The sequence below is a fragment of the Homarus americanus genome, unplaced genomic scaffold (assembly GCF_018991925.1).
Source record: "Homarus americanus isolate GMGI-L3 unplaced genomic scaffold, GMGI_Hamer_2.0 scaffold45698, whole genome shotgun sequence".
NCBI classification, from domain to species: Eukaryota; Metazoa; Arthropoda; class Malacostraca; order Decapoda; family Nephropidae; genus Homarus; species Homarus americanus.
This window is the reverse complement of record NW_024735554.1, coordinates 8,853,747-8,872,492: the sequence shown is the minus strand read 5'-3', so window position 1 is coordinate 8,872,492 and position 18,746 is coordinate 8,853,747. Positions and strand designations below refer to the sequence as shown.

Genomic DNA, 18,746 nt, shown 5'->3' with positions numbered 1-18,746 from the left:
CTCAACTGTCCTTGGAAATGGCAGTCAACAAAACTGTTTTCAAATGCAAAATATCTTCAATAAATACAGTCAGGAGATCTTGTATATGTGCACTAACCTACAATACACTATATTAAAAGAAAAAATTCCCCCAAATCCAGTATATTACCCACTAGGCTGTGAACATATGCCTTTTCCCAATGTGTGAACTGGGAAACTTCCATACAGGATGTTAACTAGCTCGGGGCATTTACATGATATGTTGACTAAAACTATCATATAAAACCAAGTTAGATCATGTTAACTCAGATTGGCTCCAGAATCAATCCTGTTTACTTCAAGTGGAGTGGGTGATGGCAACCCTTATTCTATAGTGAACCCTTTAACCAAGAACTAAGTAGACCTTAACACTGTAGTAACCAGAGCAGGAAACTCATAAAGTAAAGGATTCCCCTTACATGATATTAACGCCATTTTTTTTCAGCTGTAAAAATATATACTGTACTTTAATATATATGTACATGGTGAAAAAACTTAAAATAGGATTTCTGGTAGTACTCTGTATCAAATAAAAGATATTCAAGATTTGCTGTGTCATCTACAATTGCTTGGCTGAAATGTGCTGTAACATACATAAAAAAAACTACAGATACTGTTTGAGTTGACTGCTATATTCAATCCCAATTTCTAACAGACAACGTGCCAACAGACTCTATGATGTACCTAAAGGCACAAAATGCAGTTTACCAATCAATTCAGACACTCAAATCAAGTATGATATGACTACTCCCCCCTAAAATTTAATACGGTACCTATCCTTGTGTTCCTTACAAGCACTGTATGCTCCATGGATCATTAGTCAGAAATTCTGTATCTTTAGAAAGGATATGAGATTGGACATAGGCACCCGGCAACATCCAACTAAATGTCCCACTAATCCATGTTACATTGAACTTGGAAATAAATACTGTAACATGAAAACAAAATAAATACAGTACATTAAAGCAAGACGACCTATACAATCTATAGGATAAGGTAAAGTAGCAAAGAGCAAGTAAAGGCAAGAAATACTTAAAAGGCATAAACTCATTGCTGTCATGACATGCTTTGGATGATAAAGATGGAGTTAGTCACATTACATTACAATAAATAGAACTAATGGAGTAATATAAATAACTTATGTCATCAGGAGGATAATAATTAAGTAGTTTCAATACATAAAAACAAGGGATTAACTTATATGGCTCTGAAAATATTGCTGTACTGTATATATAAACATGTTAGTAATAAGCAAATATTAAATGAAGATACAAATGGAATCAGTACAATTTTATACAGTGCAGTACATTTAAAGTATAATTAATTATGAAGGAATAATTTTACCTTGGCCATTTTGTAAAAGGAATAAAGCAGAAATTAATTTTAAAAAAACAAAATTTTTTTGTCATTCTTTGATATGGGATTAGCCTAAATTTACTAAACAGACTAGTGCATAAATCTTATAAGTACTTTACTGGTTTTAATTTTACCATCCACTTTTGTATTTAAAATCAGATTACGGTAATACCCTGAGATTCCACATGGTATCTATTACTGTAATGGAAAAAGATAATTATTTCACTTCATCCTTTCTATAGCCGTTATAATTAATTAAATGAAAATATATCTTAAATCAAGCATTTCTGAAGTTACAATCCCAGTAAAAACTAAAGGATGCTGACACCAACTGGTACTCCCTGAAAGGAATAACTATAAATACACAAAAATCTGTAGTTTGTAGCAACAAATCATCTTTTAAGTCACATTCTTATGTCACTTTTCTCTGATATTCTTTGAATGGTTGAGGAGTTATGGAATAAATGTACAATACAGGACTGTTAAATGAACAGACACACACACAGATGGACGGTCTGACAAAGTAGTGACTATATGCCCCAACAGTTCAAGGAAAACAAAAAATATATAAACAAATTAGATATGACTGAACTTTAAGGTACTTTCTGCTTACAATAAAAGTACAGTACCCTGTATATAACAAATGATACGTGACACTCATGCCCATGATTATGCAAAGGCCATCATATTTAACAGCTAAAGATGGCAAATCAAATACAGGCAAAGAGACATATGTGCCACCATATACAGCAGAGATATATTACAGGAAGATGGTGGTAACAGTCATAGATACCCAACTGTAACTTGAATTAAATAAGTTACATAAGAGGTAATAATATATCTGGTAACATATCCAATGTCTACAGTACTTCATGTAAATACAGTACATGACCAACAAACATGAATTCATCACAATTTTGTTGGATGCAGACCATAAATTTTCTTAGGCATAAATCTATTGAACAATATGATTCTATACATAAGAGTGATATCCCAGTTAGCCACAACAATTGGTACAGAGCACTTCCGGGAATAAGAGATTTCCGGGTAACGAGACGACTCTCTCAAAGCCGGAAAAAATCCTTCATCCCCGGAATTTTGCGGTAACGGAAAAATTTTCTCAGAAGTTCCAGAAATTGCCCATTACGTCATCTCTCAAACACAGAAAAATATCCCTCATTCCCGGAATTTTCTGGGTAACGGAAAAATGTTCTTGGCAGTTCCAGAAATTGCCCATTACATCATCTCTCGAACCCGGAATGAAACCCCCCATCCACAGAATTTTCTGGGTACCGGGAAAATTTTCTAAGAATTTTCCAGAAAATTTTCCGAGAAAACTTAATTACGGCTATCAGAGAGTTCTGGGTTTGAGGGATTCCGGCTAACGGAGATATTACTATACTGTATACATATGCAGTACCTGCATATATACTATAGACATGTAGTTATACATAATACATGAACTTCTTGTTATATCAAGATGCATTAGTACAACCTTCTGAAACAGAAATATGTATGAAAGATACTAATATGTGTACACAGTGCTTTATTTTAGGACATACTGTACTGTACAGTGTATTAATAATTGTGTCTTGTTTGTTCATATTTCAGAAAATTATGCCTCCACACTCAAGTAAGATTTTGAGGTCCATTTATTATTATTATAATTATCAATGTCTTTTTTCATGGAGATTGTGAATAGAGCCATTCTGTTTAATAATAATAATAAAAAAAAAATCCAAGAAAAATTTATAGCCTGACATGAAAAACAGATTACTCACATGCTTCATGGTCACATTCTCATTACATTTGTGGCTAACCCATTGTGACAACATTACAAAGAAGCTCAAAGAACAAAAAATGATACGTAATTTGGACACCTTGTTCACATGTTAAAGACCAACAATATGGGCAGTTTATATAAATTAGGTAAAGGAAAAAAATTTATTTTCATATTCAACAAAATATCTCATGTTTTTTTAATACTAAGTGTTGTTTTTCTCGGATAACCCCTTAAAAGTGTCCACTCTTTCTCAAATAAATGCACAAAAAAGCTACTATGCCCGTCATGTAAGCTTAACAAAAATTGACTTTTCATTAAGCTCCCTATCATGCCAAGTCAATAATTTGCAGTAAGCAAACATACTTCCTATGATGTATTTCAAATTATTATAAAGAGATTTCAATGCACCAAAATACTGTTTCTTCATGCATAAACTTCAACCATCCGTTACCTTCAGTATTAATGCATTTTTAGTGCAGACACATCAAGCATATCAAACAAATTCAATGAAGGTCACTAGAGTAATATCCAAGGCAACATTCCTTCATACTGTAGTATATATGTATGAGAAAATAGGCTGAAAATACTGGAGGGCAAAAGTTCCCTAAGATTAACCATATTAACTGAAAAAATAAACTGGCATTGGGATAAGTAATCATAATAAATTTATATATTAAGATGATACAATTTACATTTATTTACTAGTCCTATCAGATGGTGATACATAATGCATTTTAATTATATACAAAGACTATCTTTTTCAACATTTTGGCCAAATACCTGTAAGTCAGTTATCCTTAAGTTTTGTAATAAAACATGATCTTTGCATGACAAAGCAATTATATTTGAATGCAAATACCCCTGTATTGTTAAACACATCCACAAATTAATATACAGCACTTATATGGAAATGCAACTAATAAACAATATACAGTATGTACGTATAACTATTAAACATAATATTTATACTGTACATCTAAATATAAAACAGCTCCACAACTAAATATGCTTCTAATTTGAGTACAGTATAAATATACAATTCCTAAAAGTTTCAACACAATTTAAAACTAAAACCCAAATAACCATTATAAATCACAAGGTATTAAGATTTTTCATTACGAAGCCTGGCTCATGTAAACCAACAACCAGTAGTAATCAAACATCAACTGAGCATGATTAATAAGACTGAAATTAAACATTATTCTTATTTCTACAAATTCCTAAGTAAATCTGTAACACTACTAATCATGAAATGAGCATTTAGGTAGTACAGGTTGTACCTCTCTAGTCCAGCAACCTCGGGACCTGACCGGTGCCGGACCATGGAAATTGCCAGACCATGGAAATTCATCCATTTCCTGGATAGATAGTGACTTGTGCTTATGCTTGGAAGCACTAGCACCACTTTCTCTGCATCATGGTCTCTTTGAAGACATATTGAAGGGTTAAATGTCGTATAGTAGCTTCTCAAATTTCGCGAGTTTTTAATTCTTAATGTATTTTATTGGAACAAACAAACAAAAAATAAATAAAAATTTTGACAGCGGAAACTTGAATTTCGACGGGTTTGAATGGCCCGCCAACGTGCAGACGACGTGCATAATCGTGTAAACAGCGTCATTTCTCTTATGTACAAAAGATTCATTATTGTTTATTATTGAATGTCTTTTTTATTGAATTAATGTTTACTGTATGTGTGCAAAATGAGCAATACAATTCATTAATAATACGTAGAATATTAAAACACACGAGGAAATGACACAGCATTGTTTTCGTTGATTACAAAACCAGTGACTGACTGGTTCTACATATAAAACTGAAGAAAATAAGACCTTGGTTGTAGCTGTAGTAAAATTAATATGGTTGTTTTAAGTAATGTTATTTAAAGTTAATAAATGGAGCAATAGAAGTCGCTCACGATAATGGTAAAGAAAAAAGAGAGATCGCATATGTAAGTGCGCACACGTGAAAACATATCGTCATTACTTTACATAAGAATATGAAAGCAACACTTATTTAATGTTCATATATATTTTAATTACTGTAATATTTCTGAATTTGTTTTTATTGAATTAATGTTTGTGTGTGCAAAATTAACAATACAATTTATTAATAATCGTGGAATATTAGAGGAGAAGAGACGGCTGCCAGCATTGTTTATGTTAAAGCTTACAAAACCAGTGACTGATTGGTTCTACATATAAAACTGAAGAAAATAAGACCCTGATTGTAGCTGTAGTAAAATAAATGTAAAAAAATTAATATGGTTGTTTGAAGTACCTGTAATGTTATTTAATGTTAAAATGGAACAATATAAGTAGCTAACCATTAATGGTAAAAAAAAAAGTGAGACTGCGCGTATGTAAGTGCGCACATGTGAAAACATATCGTCATTTCTCTACATAAGAATATGAAAGCAACACTTATTTACTGCTCATATATATTGAAGGGTTAAATGTTGTACTCTGTATAGACAAGCAGAGAGAGAGAGAGAGAGCAGCCGAACTGCCGGATGTAAACAAACCTTAATTTCCCGCGGCTTTTTTTTTTTAAGGGGATTAGCCCACCCGGGCATAGGTCACTGACCCACATTGGGGCCTGAGGGGCAAAAATTTAATACTCCTGTAATAATAATAATAATTCAGATAAGTAAAAAAAAAAAAATGCCTATCTACCTATTGGACAAACTAAAATCGTTCCGGACCACGGGAGTTTCCGGACCACAGAATGCCGGACTAGAGGGGTACAACCTGTACTGTGTATTATAGTGTAATATTATTAAATTTTAATCCATCTCATTGTGGTCTGTTATTATAAAAAAAAAATATTTGTTCCATTAGTTATACAGTACTGTACTGTATTCATACACACTCCTGAGTAAGAAGTGCATATATCATTCATGAGATATAAAACAGAATGACACATCATATTTCCATAACAATGTTACAGCTGCAGGAACAAACTCCAGTTTTGTTGAATATTTACCAATATAGCAGTACAGGGTACTAGTTAGGAGGCACAATGCTCAAGTGAGCAAAAACGTTGTAAAATATTAGTAACATCAAAATTATGCACAATATGTTTTGTGTCACCCTTGGGAAGTATCACCTTTTGGTGATCAAGAATAATTTGGCCTGCCTGTGTACAGAGTATTCAACTTTTATAGGTCAATAAGAACAAAATAAATTGCAGAATGGGACCAAGGTTGTACTCTATCAGCAATATGTTAACATTCCCTAAAAAGCAAGGAAATAAAAGAATTATCACAGTCAGTATTAATCTGTGATTTCTATATCTAAGCACACAGATTATCCTTTAGAAAGACACACAAACTTAATTCTGGACCTCAGGCACAACAATGTCTTCAGGATCTGCATACTGTTTAGACAAAATTACATATTCAGCATCAAAAGGATTATACTGTATATATTAAGAAAACTGTATAACTTGTTTAATAAATATCATAATTACATACACTTGATTACGTACCTATTTGAAACATGACAGCATGCAATCCTAAATAGCCTCTCCTATACAGGAAATTCTCAGTTGTAATCTGGACAGACGAATGATGATAAAAGTCCTATGGTAAGAATTAAGGTCATTGTAAATATATCCTGTGATATTTTGGGTTTACAATCTTTGAAGAACATGTTATCAAACAAACCCATTTTACAGATTGTAGTTCACTTGCCTTCTTCCAGCTTGACTTTTTGTTTATCACTAACATACATATGCTCTGTTCAAATGAGATATTCAGAATTATGTTGTAAAATTGGCATTAAATTTTAAGATAATAATCCCTAGAGCAAATGGCAACCTATAAAGAAAGGTAAGGATATCATCTTGGTAACCTAGTCATGGGTCTTGATCCCTTCCACACATATGTCTTTTCATACACATATTGAACTCCTACAATTATTCTTCTCAAAGAGAGACAATAAAATTTGTTTCTCATACAGCAAATCCATACAAAGGGTAAATCATCAACTGAGCTACAGGTTACTTAGTTTCCCTTTGACTTTCCTTAAGTTTGTGATCTTTCCTCAGTTATATAAAACTAATAAATGATTCAATTGCCTTTAGGTTTCTCATAATATTTGTCAAGTTTCAAACCTAAACCTATGAATTATTTCTAACAATAGAACAAACCATTTCACTTGAAAATGTTTAACATTTCCAAATATAGTAAGATATATGATTACTACTTGGCTCTATGTAGTTTTACAGCATAAAATATTACCTAAGCACTATGACTAATAGTAAATGTAAACTTAGAAGAGCTATCCCTTCCAGACAGCACACCTTCGCCCTATCATTTCTGTACATTCACTTGTATGAATACTGTATAATAATTCTTACCATCCTGTCTATCTAAGCCATCTTCTCAAATCTCTTGTTTCCTCTAACTGGGTAATGTAAGGTGAACAATTTACAATTTGTCAACACAAACTCAATTACTTCACCTCACAAAATCTAAGGTATTCAGCATTATACAGGGTATTAATATTCTGCCGAGATGTTTACCAATTCTTAAATGGCTGTTACTTCAGTCAACACAATTTTATACCCAAAAAAAATTTGTAGAAAAACTTTTGAAAATAAACACACATTATACTGTGTATTTAACAAGTATACAATACTGAATTACACTAACATTAATTCAGCTCTTCTATCTTTGTTTTCCTCCTCGATTTATTTTCTAATTGAGATACAGTATACAGCCTTTGAAATTCTCAAACCACAGAAAACATTAAAGGAGCTTAACAATACAAAAATTAATTGCTGTAACTGAAATTTTGTACTGCAATCATTTGCCACACCCTGTCCAACCCCTAAAATTATAAAATATAAGTTTAAATTTCATCAACAATATTTATTATATAACCAGAACTTCTTTATAACAATAATTACTGTATAAAGATAAGGCTAAGTCCCCATAACATAAATGACCCCATTGGATGAATTTTGTTTTTTTTAAAGAGCAAAACTAAAATAATCAACAAGGTATGGCCAAAATCAATCTCGAGTTGGAAACTTTTTTCATGACAACTACACACCAAATTCAAAATAAATCTTTCAACTATTTTCTTTTTAATGAACAGAAACTAATAGTAGGTCAACTTACACACACGACAAAAGTAACATGCCCTTCAATAATGTGGGGAATAATAATAATAATAATAATAATAATAATAATAATAATAATAATAAAAACGTATTCAAAATAACAAATTCCCTTTATACATACAGGTATAGCACAGATGACATATTTTTTGTAATGCTTAGGAAAGTTGTTTAATGACAGCTGATAATAATTGATTACAATTATAAAACATATGGCAATCTCTCTCTTACTAAGTTTTTGTATCTGCTCTTAATATAAACAGAAGGATATTCTTCATATGAACCGTATCATAGAATGCAAACGGTTTATAATTTTTTAATTTCACTTTCCCCTCCTCATCTTCCACTTAGTACCCCCAAAATATACAGTATTCGCTTTCATGTACTGTAGTATATTTGACAAAATATTAAAGTTTGCAAGAAAAAACAAACAAAAATTCTTCTAAAAACTCTTTCATACAATTTTACTATATTCTGAATGAGTAGCATTTGCAACACTTAACCAAGCAATAAATGGTGTTACAACAGAATGCAGAACATGCCTCACCGGATACCAATTCTTTAAACAATAAAGTGAACTATGAAAAAGCACTTCATAAAAATGTTATTCTTGACCTTAATACAAATCCTCAAAAAATGCCATAGTTTTAAAGAGTACTAGTGAGTGGCACACTGAACACCCCGGTGACCATCAGAATCCTCACTGTCATTACTATCATCACTTGAAGATCCTCCGGTGCCTGCACCACCTTCAGCTCCAACACTGCTGTTGCTAGTGCTTCCTGCTGCTGCCATCTGGGTGTGAAAATTAATTCATTCAGTATTTGCTTTCAAATTTTATGATGGGGGTTATAAAAGGAAATCTCCATTAGCTGCCTGCAATAGTACTAAATTTAGAGGATTAGTGATGATTTTTGTAGAATTAGTTGGACAATGTACACTATAGTGTAAACACAACTTTTGAGCAGGAAACACAAAAAAGATTAACTTAATTTTCTGAGGTACATAGATTCTAAGTGAATAATCAAGTGATCCAAAATTACAATCTTGCTTCAAGTTTTGTGCACCATCAGAAGTAAATAAACCTAAGTGAAGCACTGCATATATGCAGGTACAGTAGTCCTTGTTTATTGCGAGGGTTCTGTGGTATGCAAAACTAATTTTCCCATTAGAAACAATGTATGAAGGGGTAGATGTATCCCTAGGCATAAATTTTAGGGGTAAAGTACAGGTGTTGACCATTATACGATGGGGTTATGAACTTCGCAAAGCCATCATAAGGTGATTGATCGCATATCGACATGAATAACTTATGGGGAAAATAGGGTCTGCTTACGAGACCCTGAAGAGCTAGAGTTAGCACTCACACAAGTTATTTTTCAACTCGTAATTTTGAGTAGACAAACGTAATTTCTTGATATTTTTTTACATGCACACAATATTTCATGTAGTATGTGGAAAAAAATATAACAATTATCATTAGGTGAAAAACAAAGGATATAAACATTTCTCATGTGTGGGAAATAGGCCACACAATGGGGTAGAGGGATCTCGGCTGTTTGCGGTCTCGTGTCCCGAGTGAAGAAAGGATTGCCAAATGGTGCCAGGGAGCGACGTGTCCTCCTAATATTACGTAGTACTTAAGTAATTATTAGATGTTTTAATTGCCTGTATGTTGGTCTGGTGAGTTGATGATAGGCATTTACACACTTGGGTATAAAGCTAGATGTCGCATTCTGGACTATATCACAAAAACTGGTTTTTAGAAGAAAAAAAAACGTCTTTTTTCTTTTATTTATTAGTTATTTTTATTTATTCCTCTCATTTACTGGCACAGTACAGTATATATTATTTTATGTACAAAGAATAGCTTTTTCCTCATGCAAACTATCCTCTAGGTCAGGGGTTCTCAACCAGGGGGGGAGGGGGGGAACTGATACTAATATGGAAAAAATAAAGGATTTTCAGTATTATATGCATATTATTTGGAATGCACTTTTTGAGGCAGACAATCTTGGAAAGGAGGGGGGAATGACATTCTGACATATGGTGAAAGGGGTGCATGGGGCAAACAAGGTTGAGAACCACTGCTCTAGGTGATGTGACAGTTCAGTTGCTCAGTCCGACATCCTGTGTGGGTCGCATGTGTTATGCCATTTCAAAATTGAATCGTCATATCTTGGAATATTGCAAGTTGCTGCACATCACTTTTTCATAGCAGTAACAATGCAGGAAAACATTTGGTAGCAACCAATGTAAATCTGACTTGTCCATCGCATTGCGGTATTTGGTTGTTTTTAACATTGTAAAATTGATCGATCATATATCAATCAAATGTATAACGGTCAACACCTTTACTGTATGTATGACTTTGATATAAAACTAAAGTCCAGTTATAAGAAGAATCGAAAAAAAATATACAAGTGAACCTCAACATTCATGTAATTAACATCTGCAGTTTTGACTATTCAATTATTTGAAATAAATACCCTTTTAACACTCTTCATACAATGATGGCAACTTGTGGTCATTATCCACTGGCTGGGTGAATATAGAAATTTAAAAATAAATCAAATTATTTAAAATCTTATCAGCTTATAGAAAATTTAATTCTTATTTACACCATTAAAGTTGAGGAATTGAGTAAACAAAGGATCACTTCAATCCTATGTGGAAGCCACATGGGTAGAAGGTACCCCAACACCACCAGCATATTCCCTCTATCACTCACCCCTATGATTCACTAAAACTATTAGTCAAATCTTGAGGAAAGTCACCATTTTCACTCTTTTACATCACTGTCACTATGCAAAGTATGCAAGGCAGGGTCATCCTTGTCTCCTAAATCAAATATAATGGTATCAATTTCCTCCTGTGTGGGGAGCCATGTGTGAGTGGAAGCATTATGTCTCAACTCAGCCATGGTTCAGCCTACACCCACCTAGGGCATTGCCAAAAGCCTCCACAATTATGCTCCAAAAAAAATTAAGCACAGGTAACTTTTATTGAGTTTGTGAAAAATATACTGTACCAGTAATGCAACAGGTGTGCTGGGGGGACCTGTTGCTTGATTATTCATAGATGATTAATGCCACCACACACACACACACACACACACACAACTTTGTAGGGAAAATTGTCCAATACTTTACAGGAAACTTTGCAATGAATCGAGAAATTCATACAGCCTTGCCTTGGGCATGAATAATAACAAACTGAGGGGAGAAATGCCAAACAGCTGTCCAAAACATTATCCACCAGATTGCTACCTAACCACTCAAAAAATATTTTACTTCCTCATTTTTTACCACAAGGGCATTTTTTTTAATAATTTATATTGTACAACTTCTTCATAACTAGAATTCAATCACCTAGAATACTTAACCTGGCAGAATGTCAAGTCAAGATTGGCTATTCAATTGCTCTGAGAATGCTTAGTGCAATCTTAGAATGTGAATTCTGTTCAGTTTTAACTGTTACTGTACAAAAGATTCCATTGATCATATCACTAGAGCAAATATTTTAGATTAAAATTTTCAGATGTAAGAAGTTGGCCTAGAAGCATATGAGAAAAATAGACCCTATTGTAAAAGATAAGGGTGTAATACTAGAAGCAATTTCTAAATTCACAGCACTTGTAAACACACTGGTTGTGAAGACCCATGACTGTTTATCTCTTTGCAATCTTTCTGACTAATTAACAAGAGAAAGTTAGTCCAGAAACTGATTTTCATGCCACAAAAAACTGTAAAATAAGATTGACATGGTCAGCATATCTAGTGTGTATGAAAATGTTAATTCAGGTATCCCTCACTTAACGAATGATTAGGTTCTTGGAAAATCATTCATTTAAGTGAATTTTTGTATTTCAAGTATGTAACCGGGAAAAAAAAAGGAAAAATAGGATTCACTTTCCAGCAAAAAATAAATAAATAAAAATATTATACCCCCAAAACACGAAATTGGTTCACGAACAACAACAAAAAACCTACCCAGCTAATGAAAAATACTACATAACCCATTAAAAACATTAACCCTCTCGACCTCGCACAACACCATTGTGGCATCGAACATAAAAGGCGAAAAAACTTACATTCAGCCTCGCGACACCAACCTGGCATCCAATGGGCTATATTTTCAAACAACTAAAAAATTATTCAGTGAAACCGACTGAACTTTGGACGCCATTTGACAGACGACGTTTTCTTTGTGTGGGCCTCATCACCTTTCCCGAGACGGTCTTGGTCATCGCGTGCAAGGCAGCGCAGCATGACGCCAGTATCGCTCTGGCCGTTACAGCAAGAGGAGGGTGCACCACTTGGCCCTTTAATTATTCCACGAATTTTTGTTATATTATATTTCCTTATATACAGTACCACGATATTCTACAGGCTTTGTTCTTTATTTTGGTATATAGTACATATCAATGAACACCATAATACAAGGAAAATGTGAATGGAAATCGAGATGTCACTAAACATTTTCCTACTTTTTCAAGTTGTACTCGAAGTGGTATAAATTTTAAGAATTTTCAATTTTTTTATGGTTTCATACAAATTTTCAGACAATTTTACATTAAAAGAGACTCCATTACAACTAATAAAACAATATCCATGGCAGTGAAATGAGCCCTTAAAAAATATTTTTTTTCAAAGATTTTTTGGCAAAACATCCGAGGCCGAGTGCAAGTTTTCATGCAAGTGTGTCTCACAGAGGCTGAGAGGGATAATAGAATACTGTCTAGAACAAAATATGCAGCTAAAACCATTAAGGAAAAGCTAAATGAAAGTTCAACACAACTGCCATTTGCACAAGTCACATTTGCATGGCTTCAAAACTTGCCATAGTAACTCAGCCCTGTTGAAATAATGCCTCAGCTCCCTTGCTTAGCCTACTAACTCTCCTACACAAAGTAATATTAATTCCCTTCATGTTTTGACCTTATGATGGTTATTTTTGTCTTTTTTGCACTTATATTTAAAGGACAGTACAGGACTCCCCGGGTTACGTTCCTGAGGATGTTCGTAAGTCAGATTTGTACGCAAGTCGGAACACATGCCATATGCATACCATACTTACAAAACAATGTTTAAAATCCCACTATATCATAGCCTAAGTCCTTATATACATCTAAATTCACTTAATTTAAGACAAAAGAAGAAGCAATGATAAAATACAGTAAACTAAAGTAAAAAAATAACTCAGGTAAATAAAATATAGTCTCTCCTCGACTTACAACAACCCGGACATACGACTGCCATGTTCGTATAAAATATTTTTCACATTACGCATTTTCGAGTCCCAACGTTAGTGACCGTGCTGTGTACTGACAAAATTTTCGTTTGTAATTCCCTTTAAAATGGCTGGCAAGCATAAAAGTAGAGAGTTCTTGTGGTGCTGAGAAGAAAAAGAGACACCCATTTTAGAATTTCTATGTATTATTTTCGCCTTTTCGACTTACAACCTGGTCGTCGGGACGGAACCCCGTTCATATCGGCGGGTGTTCGTAAATCGGGGACCTCCTGTCTGTGCATGTAACCGAGTAAAAAAAAAAGAAAAAAAGAAAGTTAACCTGATCAACCCAAAAGTTGAAAAATAACTAACATACCTCACCTGCTGACTGAAGAAATGATTATTCCCTTTATTTTTTTAACTTAAAAGTTAATTACAGGGTGTTTGGCATTTTTTTTTTTTGCACATTCCTTTTGTAAGATTGTGTATGCCTGTAACCGAGTATAAAAATAGAAGAAAGTCAAGTTAACTTGCCAAAATTTTGAATTGAATAATAACCATTACGTAGCTTACAGTTCAGCCTGGTAGCAAGAGGACTAGGGGGATGTGACTACAGTGAAGAGTTTAACTTGGCTACAATGCCACCAACGATGTTATGTGTAACACTTAAATAAGCACACCACCACTCTCAGCTGTGAATTCAGACAAACAAACTGAATGGTGGGATCGATTACCTTAAGGGAAGGCAGTCAGGATTCACATGGGGTAGGGAATGGCAGAAAGAAAGATGCAAGCTGAGAGATGTGGGAGGGTTGCTATGACCATTGAGTAAGAATATGTCTCTGCCTATCTCTCCAAGATGGCTGCCCCAGCTGACTCCCGGGGGAACGCGGTTTCAATTTTTTCTGGGACCCAAATTTATATAAGCAGGAGAACCTTTCGTAAAATGAAAAAGAGGTGTTAATTTAAGAAATTCGTATAAATGAATATTCGTATCCTGAATGTTCGTAAAGTGAGGGATACAATATCTGTCCTGTACAGTATATACTTGTTATGGGTGATATTCAGGTTGACTTTTTAATGTTTAAGGAAGAGAGCTGATCTACAAGAAATTTTAAAAACAACTGATACAGTGGTACTAAAAACCCTGTCATGCATACTAGTTAACACTGGAATGAATTACCTACATCTCACCAGATGCACAAAGTACAGTAAGCCCTAGGGTGATCATATGCCCATGAATGAGTTTTGATTCAACCATATCACTGAATATAAAACTTTATAACCTTAAGACAACCTTTCATATCACCAGGAACTGTTTCCATCAGTACTATACATGGCTATAAGAGTGTGTGTGTGTGTGTGTGTACTGTAATAAGAATTATAAATAAAACACATAAGAGGACATTTACATTTCCAGATTAAAAACCATGATGAATAAAAATAATGGTAGTAAGCATGACCACTTTGGGGACATCAAAAAGCTAATTATTATCCAACATTTAGCCAAACCTTATTAATGGAGTTCTGGATCAAAAATTTTCATCTGCAGTTATAAGAATCACATTCATGACCTTTTCTCTAATCTTTACAATTAATATTATTGTACATACAACAATTTAATTGCAAATGGCTTCAAGATGTGATCTGCCATACTTACAGATGAAAGGTGTATCATGCAACAGAGCCTTAAACTAAATAGCAATGTCACACTACTTCAACACACTATTGCCATTATTTACACATTAAACCAGTCAACCCTTAAACTTTAGTTTACTCTGCTCATAATTAATGTCCTTCATAATTACTTCATAATTTTTTTCATAATGCAGTTCAAGTTTCAAGTGTTCCTTCATCACTTAACTTTGTAATTGTTAAAAGAATTCAAAATATCTGTTGAGCAAATTCTTCATATTTATTAAAATTTCAACTCAAAGTTATAGAAAATAATAGTTGAATTTTTTAGTTAACTCTAAAGTGTTCCTGTACTTTATAACTACCTTGCTCTGATAAGTTAAACAATGAGTAATTCCTTTATCATAAACCATTATCAAATATCTTTATTATGGGTACAAAATACACAGTATACAGTATAGTACTGTATTCTCATCAATATTTCCTGAACAAAACAGACTTACTTCAGTAAATATTGGAGTATAAAACACATTCATTATAAAGTAAACTAATTTTCTATGTCTAAGTTCTCTTACCTCCAACAGAAAATTATTAATGCACTTCACTTACTAAGTGATTATTAGGCATGAGATTACAAACATACAAATAATTTATCTATTATTTTCTGTATACCTTGTACAGTATTCCCTCCAGTTACTCGAGGCTATGGTACACCTGCAACACAACACGTGATTCACAACTGCATAAGAGCAAAAGATATTTATAAAAAAATTTGGCATAGAGTTTGTGGGTATTTCAGATTTTGTCCAATAACTGGATCTCTTTTTAACAGGTTCTTTACTTCCTTGACTGAGAAGAATTTGAATTCCCTCATGAAGTCAGTCTGTTAGAGACTAATTATTTCTGATTCTACAAACACAGGATGGTCTAAAAGTCCTACCTCACAGGATATCAAAAAACATTTTCTACAGATAAAAGACTTTGTCTATGGGGTTTAGCTGTTTGAATCTCCATTTTCAGTAAAAAAAAAAAAAATAAAAAAAAAAATAAATGTGGATAACTAACATAATTAAAGGTAATTTTCAAACTGGCACCTTGTACAGTATTTCATTCAAATACTGTACATCAGTGTCCGTAATAATTTTGTTACATACAGTTGTCCCTCCCAACTTTGTGTGAACAAAAGAAGTTGGAAGAGGCATGAAGCACCATTCATACAAATTTTATTTTTAAAAAAAATAAAGAAATATGATATTTTTTGGGAGACAATATTTAAAATACCTTTCCAATATATTACATTATCAAAATTCACAAAAGACTGCCTGCTACGCTAAAAGCAGTGTTGCCCTAGTGAATGAAGAGCCTTTTGTTTATATTGCTGAGGGCATTGTTGCCATGTTAGACATCCCCCCCAGCCCACTCCCTACCAGGCCGAGCTGTGAACTATGTTATGGTTATTTTTCAACTCGTAATTTTGGGTAGATATACATAATTTTCTTCAATTTTTTTTCTCAGTTACAAGCACACACAATCTAACAAATGTGAAAAAAATAGGTAAAAAACAAAGGGAATAAACATTTATTTGTGTGCGAGAGTTAGTTCACTGAGCAGGGAAGGGGGAAAGGAGGGTTCAGCAAAGTGTGGGATCTCAGCTATCTGCTGTGTCCCGAGCCACGTGTGTAGTGAAATAACTGACAAATACTGTACTGTACTTCGTCGTCCAGCTGTTGTCATGGCCAAGATGCGTTGGGGCGAATATGGTGTGTTGCTTCAAAATATGTCTAGGGTTATAGTATTTCTTAAAAGCTACGGTGGAATTGTACAAAACGTATATGTAAAACTCAGCCTTTTTACTAAACATTCAGGGGTCGAACTATACTACAGGGTATATGAAATCAGTTCATACACTAGCAGATATGGTAATTCCTATTTGCTAGTGACTGGTAAGAAATTTATTAAACTGGAAAAACACTACCTGTATATGGCTTAACTGTCTGCAAATAAAAATGAATTCTACTACTGAACTAGTGGGTATATTAGCAGGCAAAGTCATTAATCACAGGAAACGCAAGTCACACGAAGGACACTCGCCTGGGAAGGCCTACTTCTTTCTCTTTTGGTGTGGGATATGGGAAGAATATTGCCTACCCTGCCCTGAAATGTTCTAATGAAGAGAGATTTCTCAATTAATCATGTTTCCAGGTATGTATATCATAAACCTTTTCATGGTTAAAGAAAAGTTTTCAGAGGTCTCTTACCTGTTAAAAATTAATATACGGTACTGTACTGCCATTTCAAGTTATAAGTGGGCATTAACTTCATTTCCTGAATCCATTAACAGGAGGAGGAAATAGAATTATCTTTTCTATCAACCAAATATATCTGCAGTTAACCATCTTTTTCTATAACTTAATTTAAGAAACTATATAAGTAACTACAATTGATCTTCACTTTATGTGACTTTGCTGTTTTGCTAAGAACCTACTTCTGCCACTTTCTTGCTTTGTAAGAGAAAAATTAGCAATTGTAAAACTGGCTAGGTGGACTCTGGTATGCAGTTAGGACATGTAAGGCCTTGTGGAACTGGATGGAGAGGTGGGTGAGCAGTCATATGAAGCAGCCCGCGCACTCCCAGACTCGGTGTCACCATCCACTGTTGTGCGCATTCCTACGCTACTCTCATCTCATCTTATAATGAGAGGATTTGCCATTACATTTGACTAATGCAATGTTGTCTAAGTGACCTAATGCATCTCCTTACCCCTCTATTTATCATTGATGAAGTGAAAGAGGGCTGCTTTAACATTAGAAACAAAGTTAGAATTATACAGGAGAGCTGAAGTAGGTGATGGTGTATCTGCAATTGGCTGTGCATTTGGCCTCAGGAAGACCACAGTATGAACCATAAGAAAAATGGTACCCTGGATATAAAGAAAGGACCGAGAACCCAACTTGGAGGAGTGAAAAGTAGATATTGAACGTAGCACACTGGTCTATAATGCAGGCTGTGGTAGTGAATTAATCTTAGTTTTAGGTGGTATTAAAAGTTGAAAAAAGGATGACCAATAGAGATATGCATAAGACCTGTGGGTTGACTGAGAAGGCCAAATGTACTTATGTGGGGGTTACTGATTGAATTAAAAGAAATACCTTGAGGTGGTAAGAACACATGAAGAGGAGGATGAATGACAGAATTACAAATAATGTAGATCAGTGAGGTAAAAAGAGCTAGAATGGTGGAAGGCAACAAGCTGCCTCAGAGGGAAAAAAGGAACAGTAAGTAAGGGAAACATGACAAGATAGTGAAGGGCATGCATTAGGCTGTGATGGAAGGTTTATGTCCTAAAGCTTTTTTCTATTATACTCCTCAACCCACTAGGGAAGTGACCATAGGTATCAAGGCATCTGAGGTGCAGGCAGATTTAGAGGTATAAATACAACAAGCCAAATTAGTCAACAATATCTCCCCAATTCAATACCATTTCCCAAACTTAAAAAAAAAACTAAAAACTAAATAAGAGTTGGTTTTGTAATCCTAATTCAAAATTATCAAACAAATATAATCATAACTGCTACACTGGGCACACATATCGGT

The 18,746-nt window shown here is 33.9% G+C and overlaps 1 protein-coding gene across 6 annotated transcripts in view; it reads right to left on the bottom strand.

The window, feature by feature from the left end:
- Positions 1–6,592: 6,592 nt before the first annotated feature.
- Positions 6,593–18,746, bottom strand: part of LOC121871486 (DDB1- and CUL4-associated factor 8-like) — a 53,401-nt gene continuing 41,247 nt past the window's right edge. For 4 of the 6 annotated variants that reach the window (XM_042373849.1, XM_042373848.1, XM_042373850.1 and 1 more), the window contains one exon: positions 6,593–9,079. In XM_042373849.1, the coding sequence (XP_042229783.1) occupies positions 8,942–9,079 (138 nt within the window). In that variant the 3' untranslated portion in view covers positions 6,593–8,941. The remainder of the gene's footprint in view (positions 9,080–18,746) is intronic. The other 2 variants (XM_042373852.1, XM_042373853.1) reach the window with 1 other exon arrangement.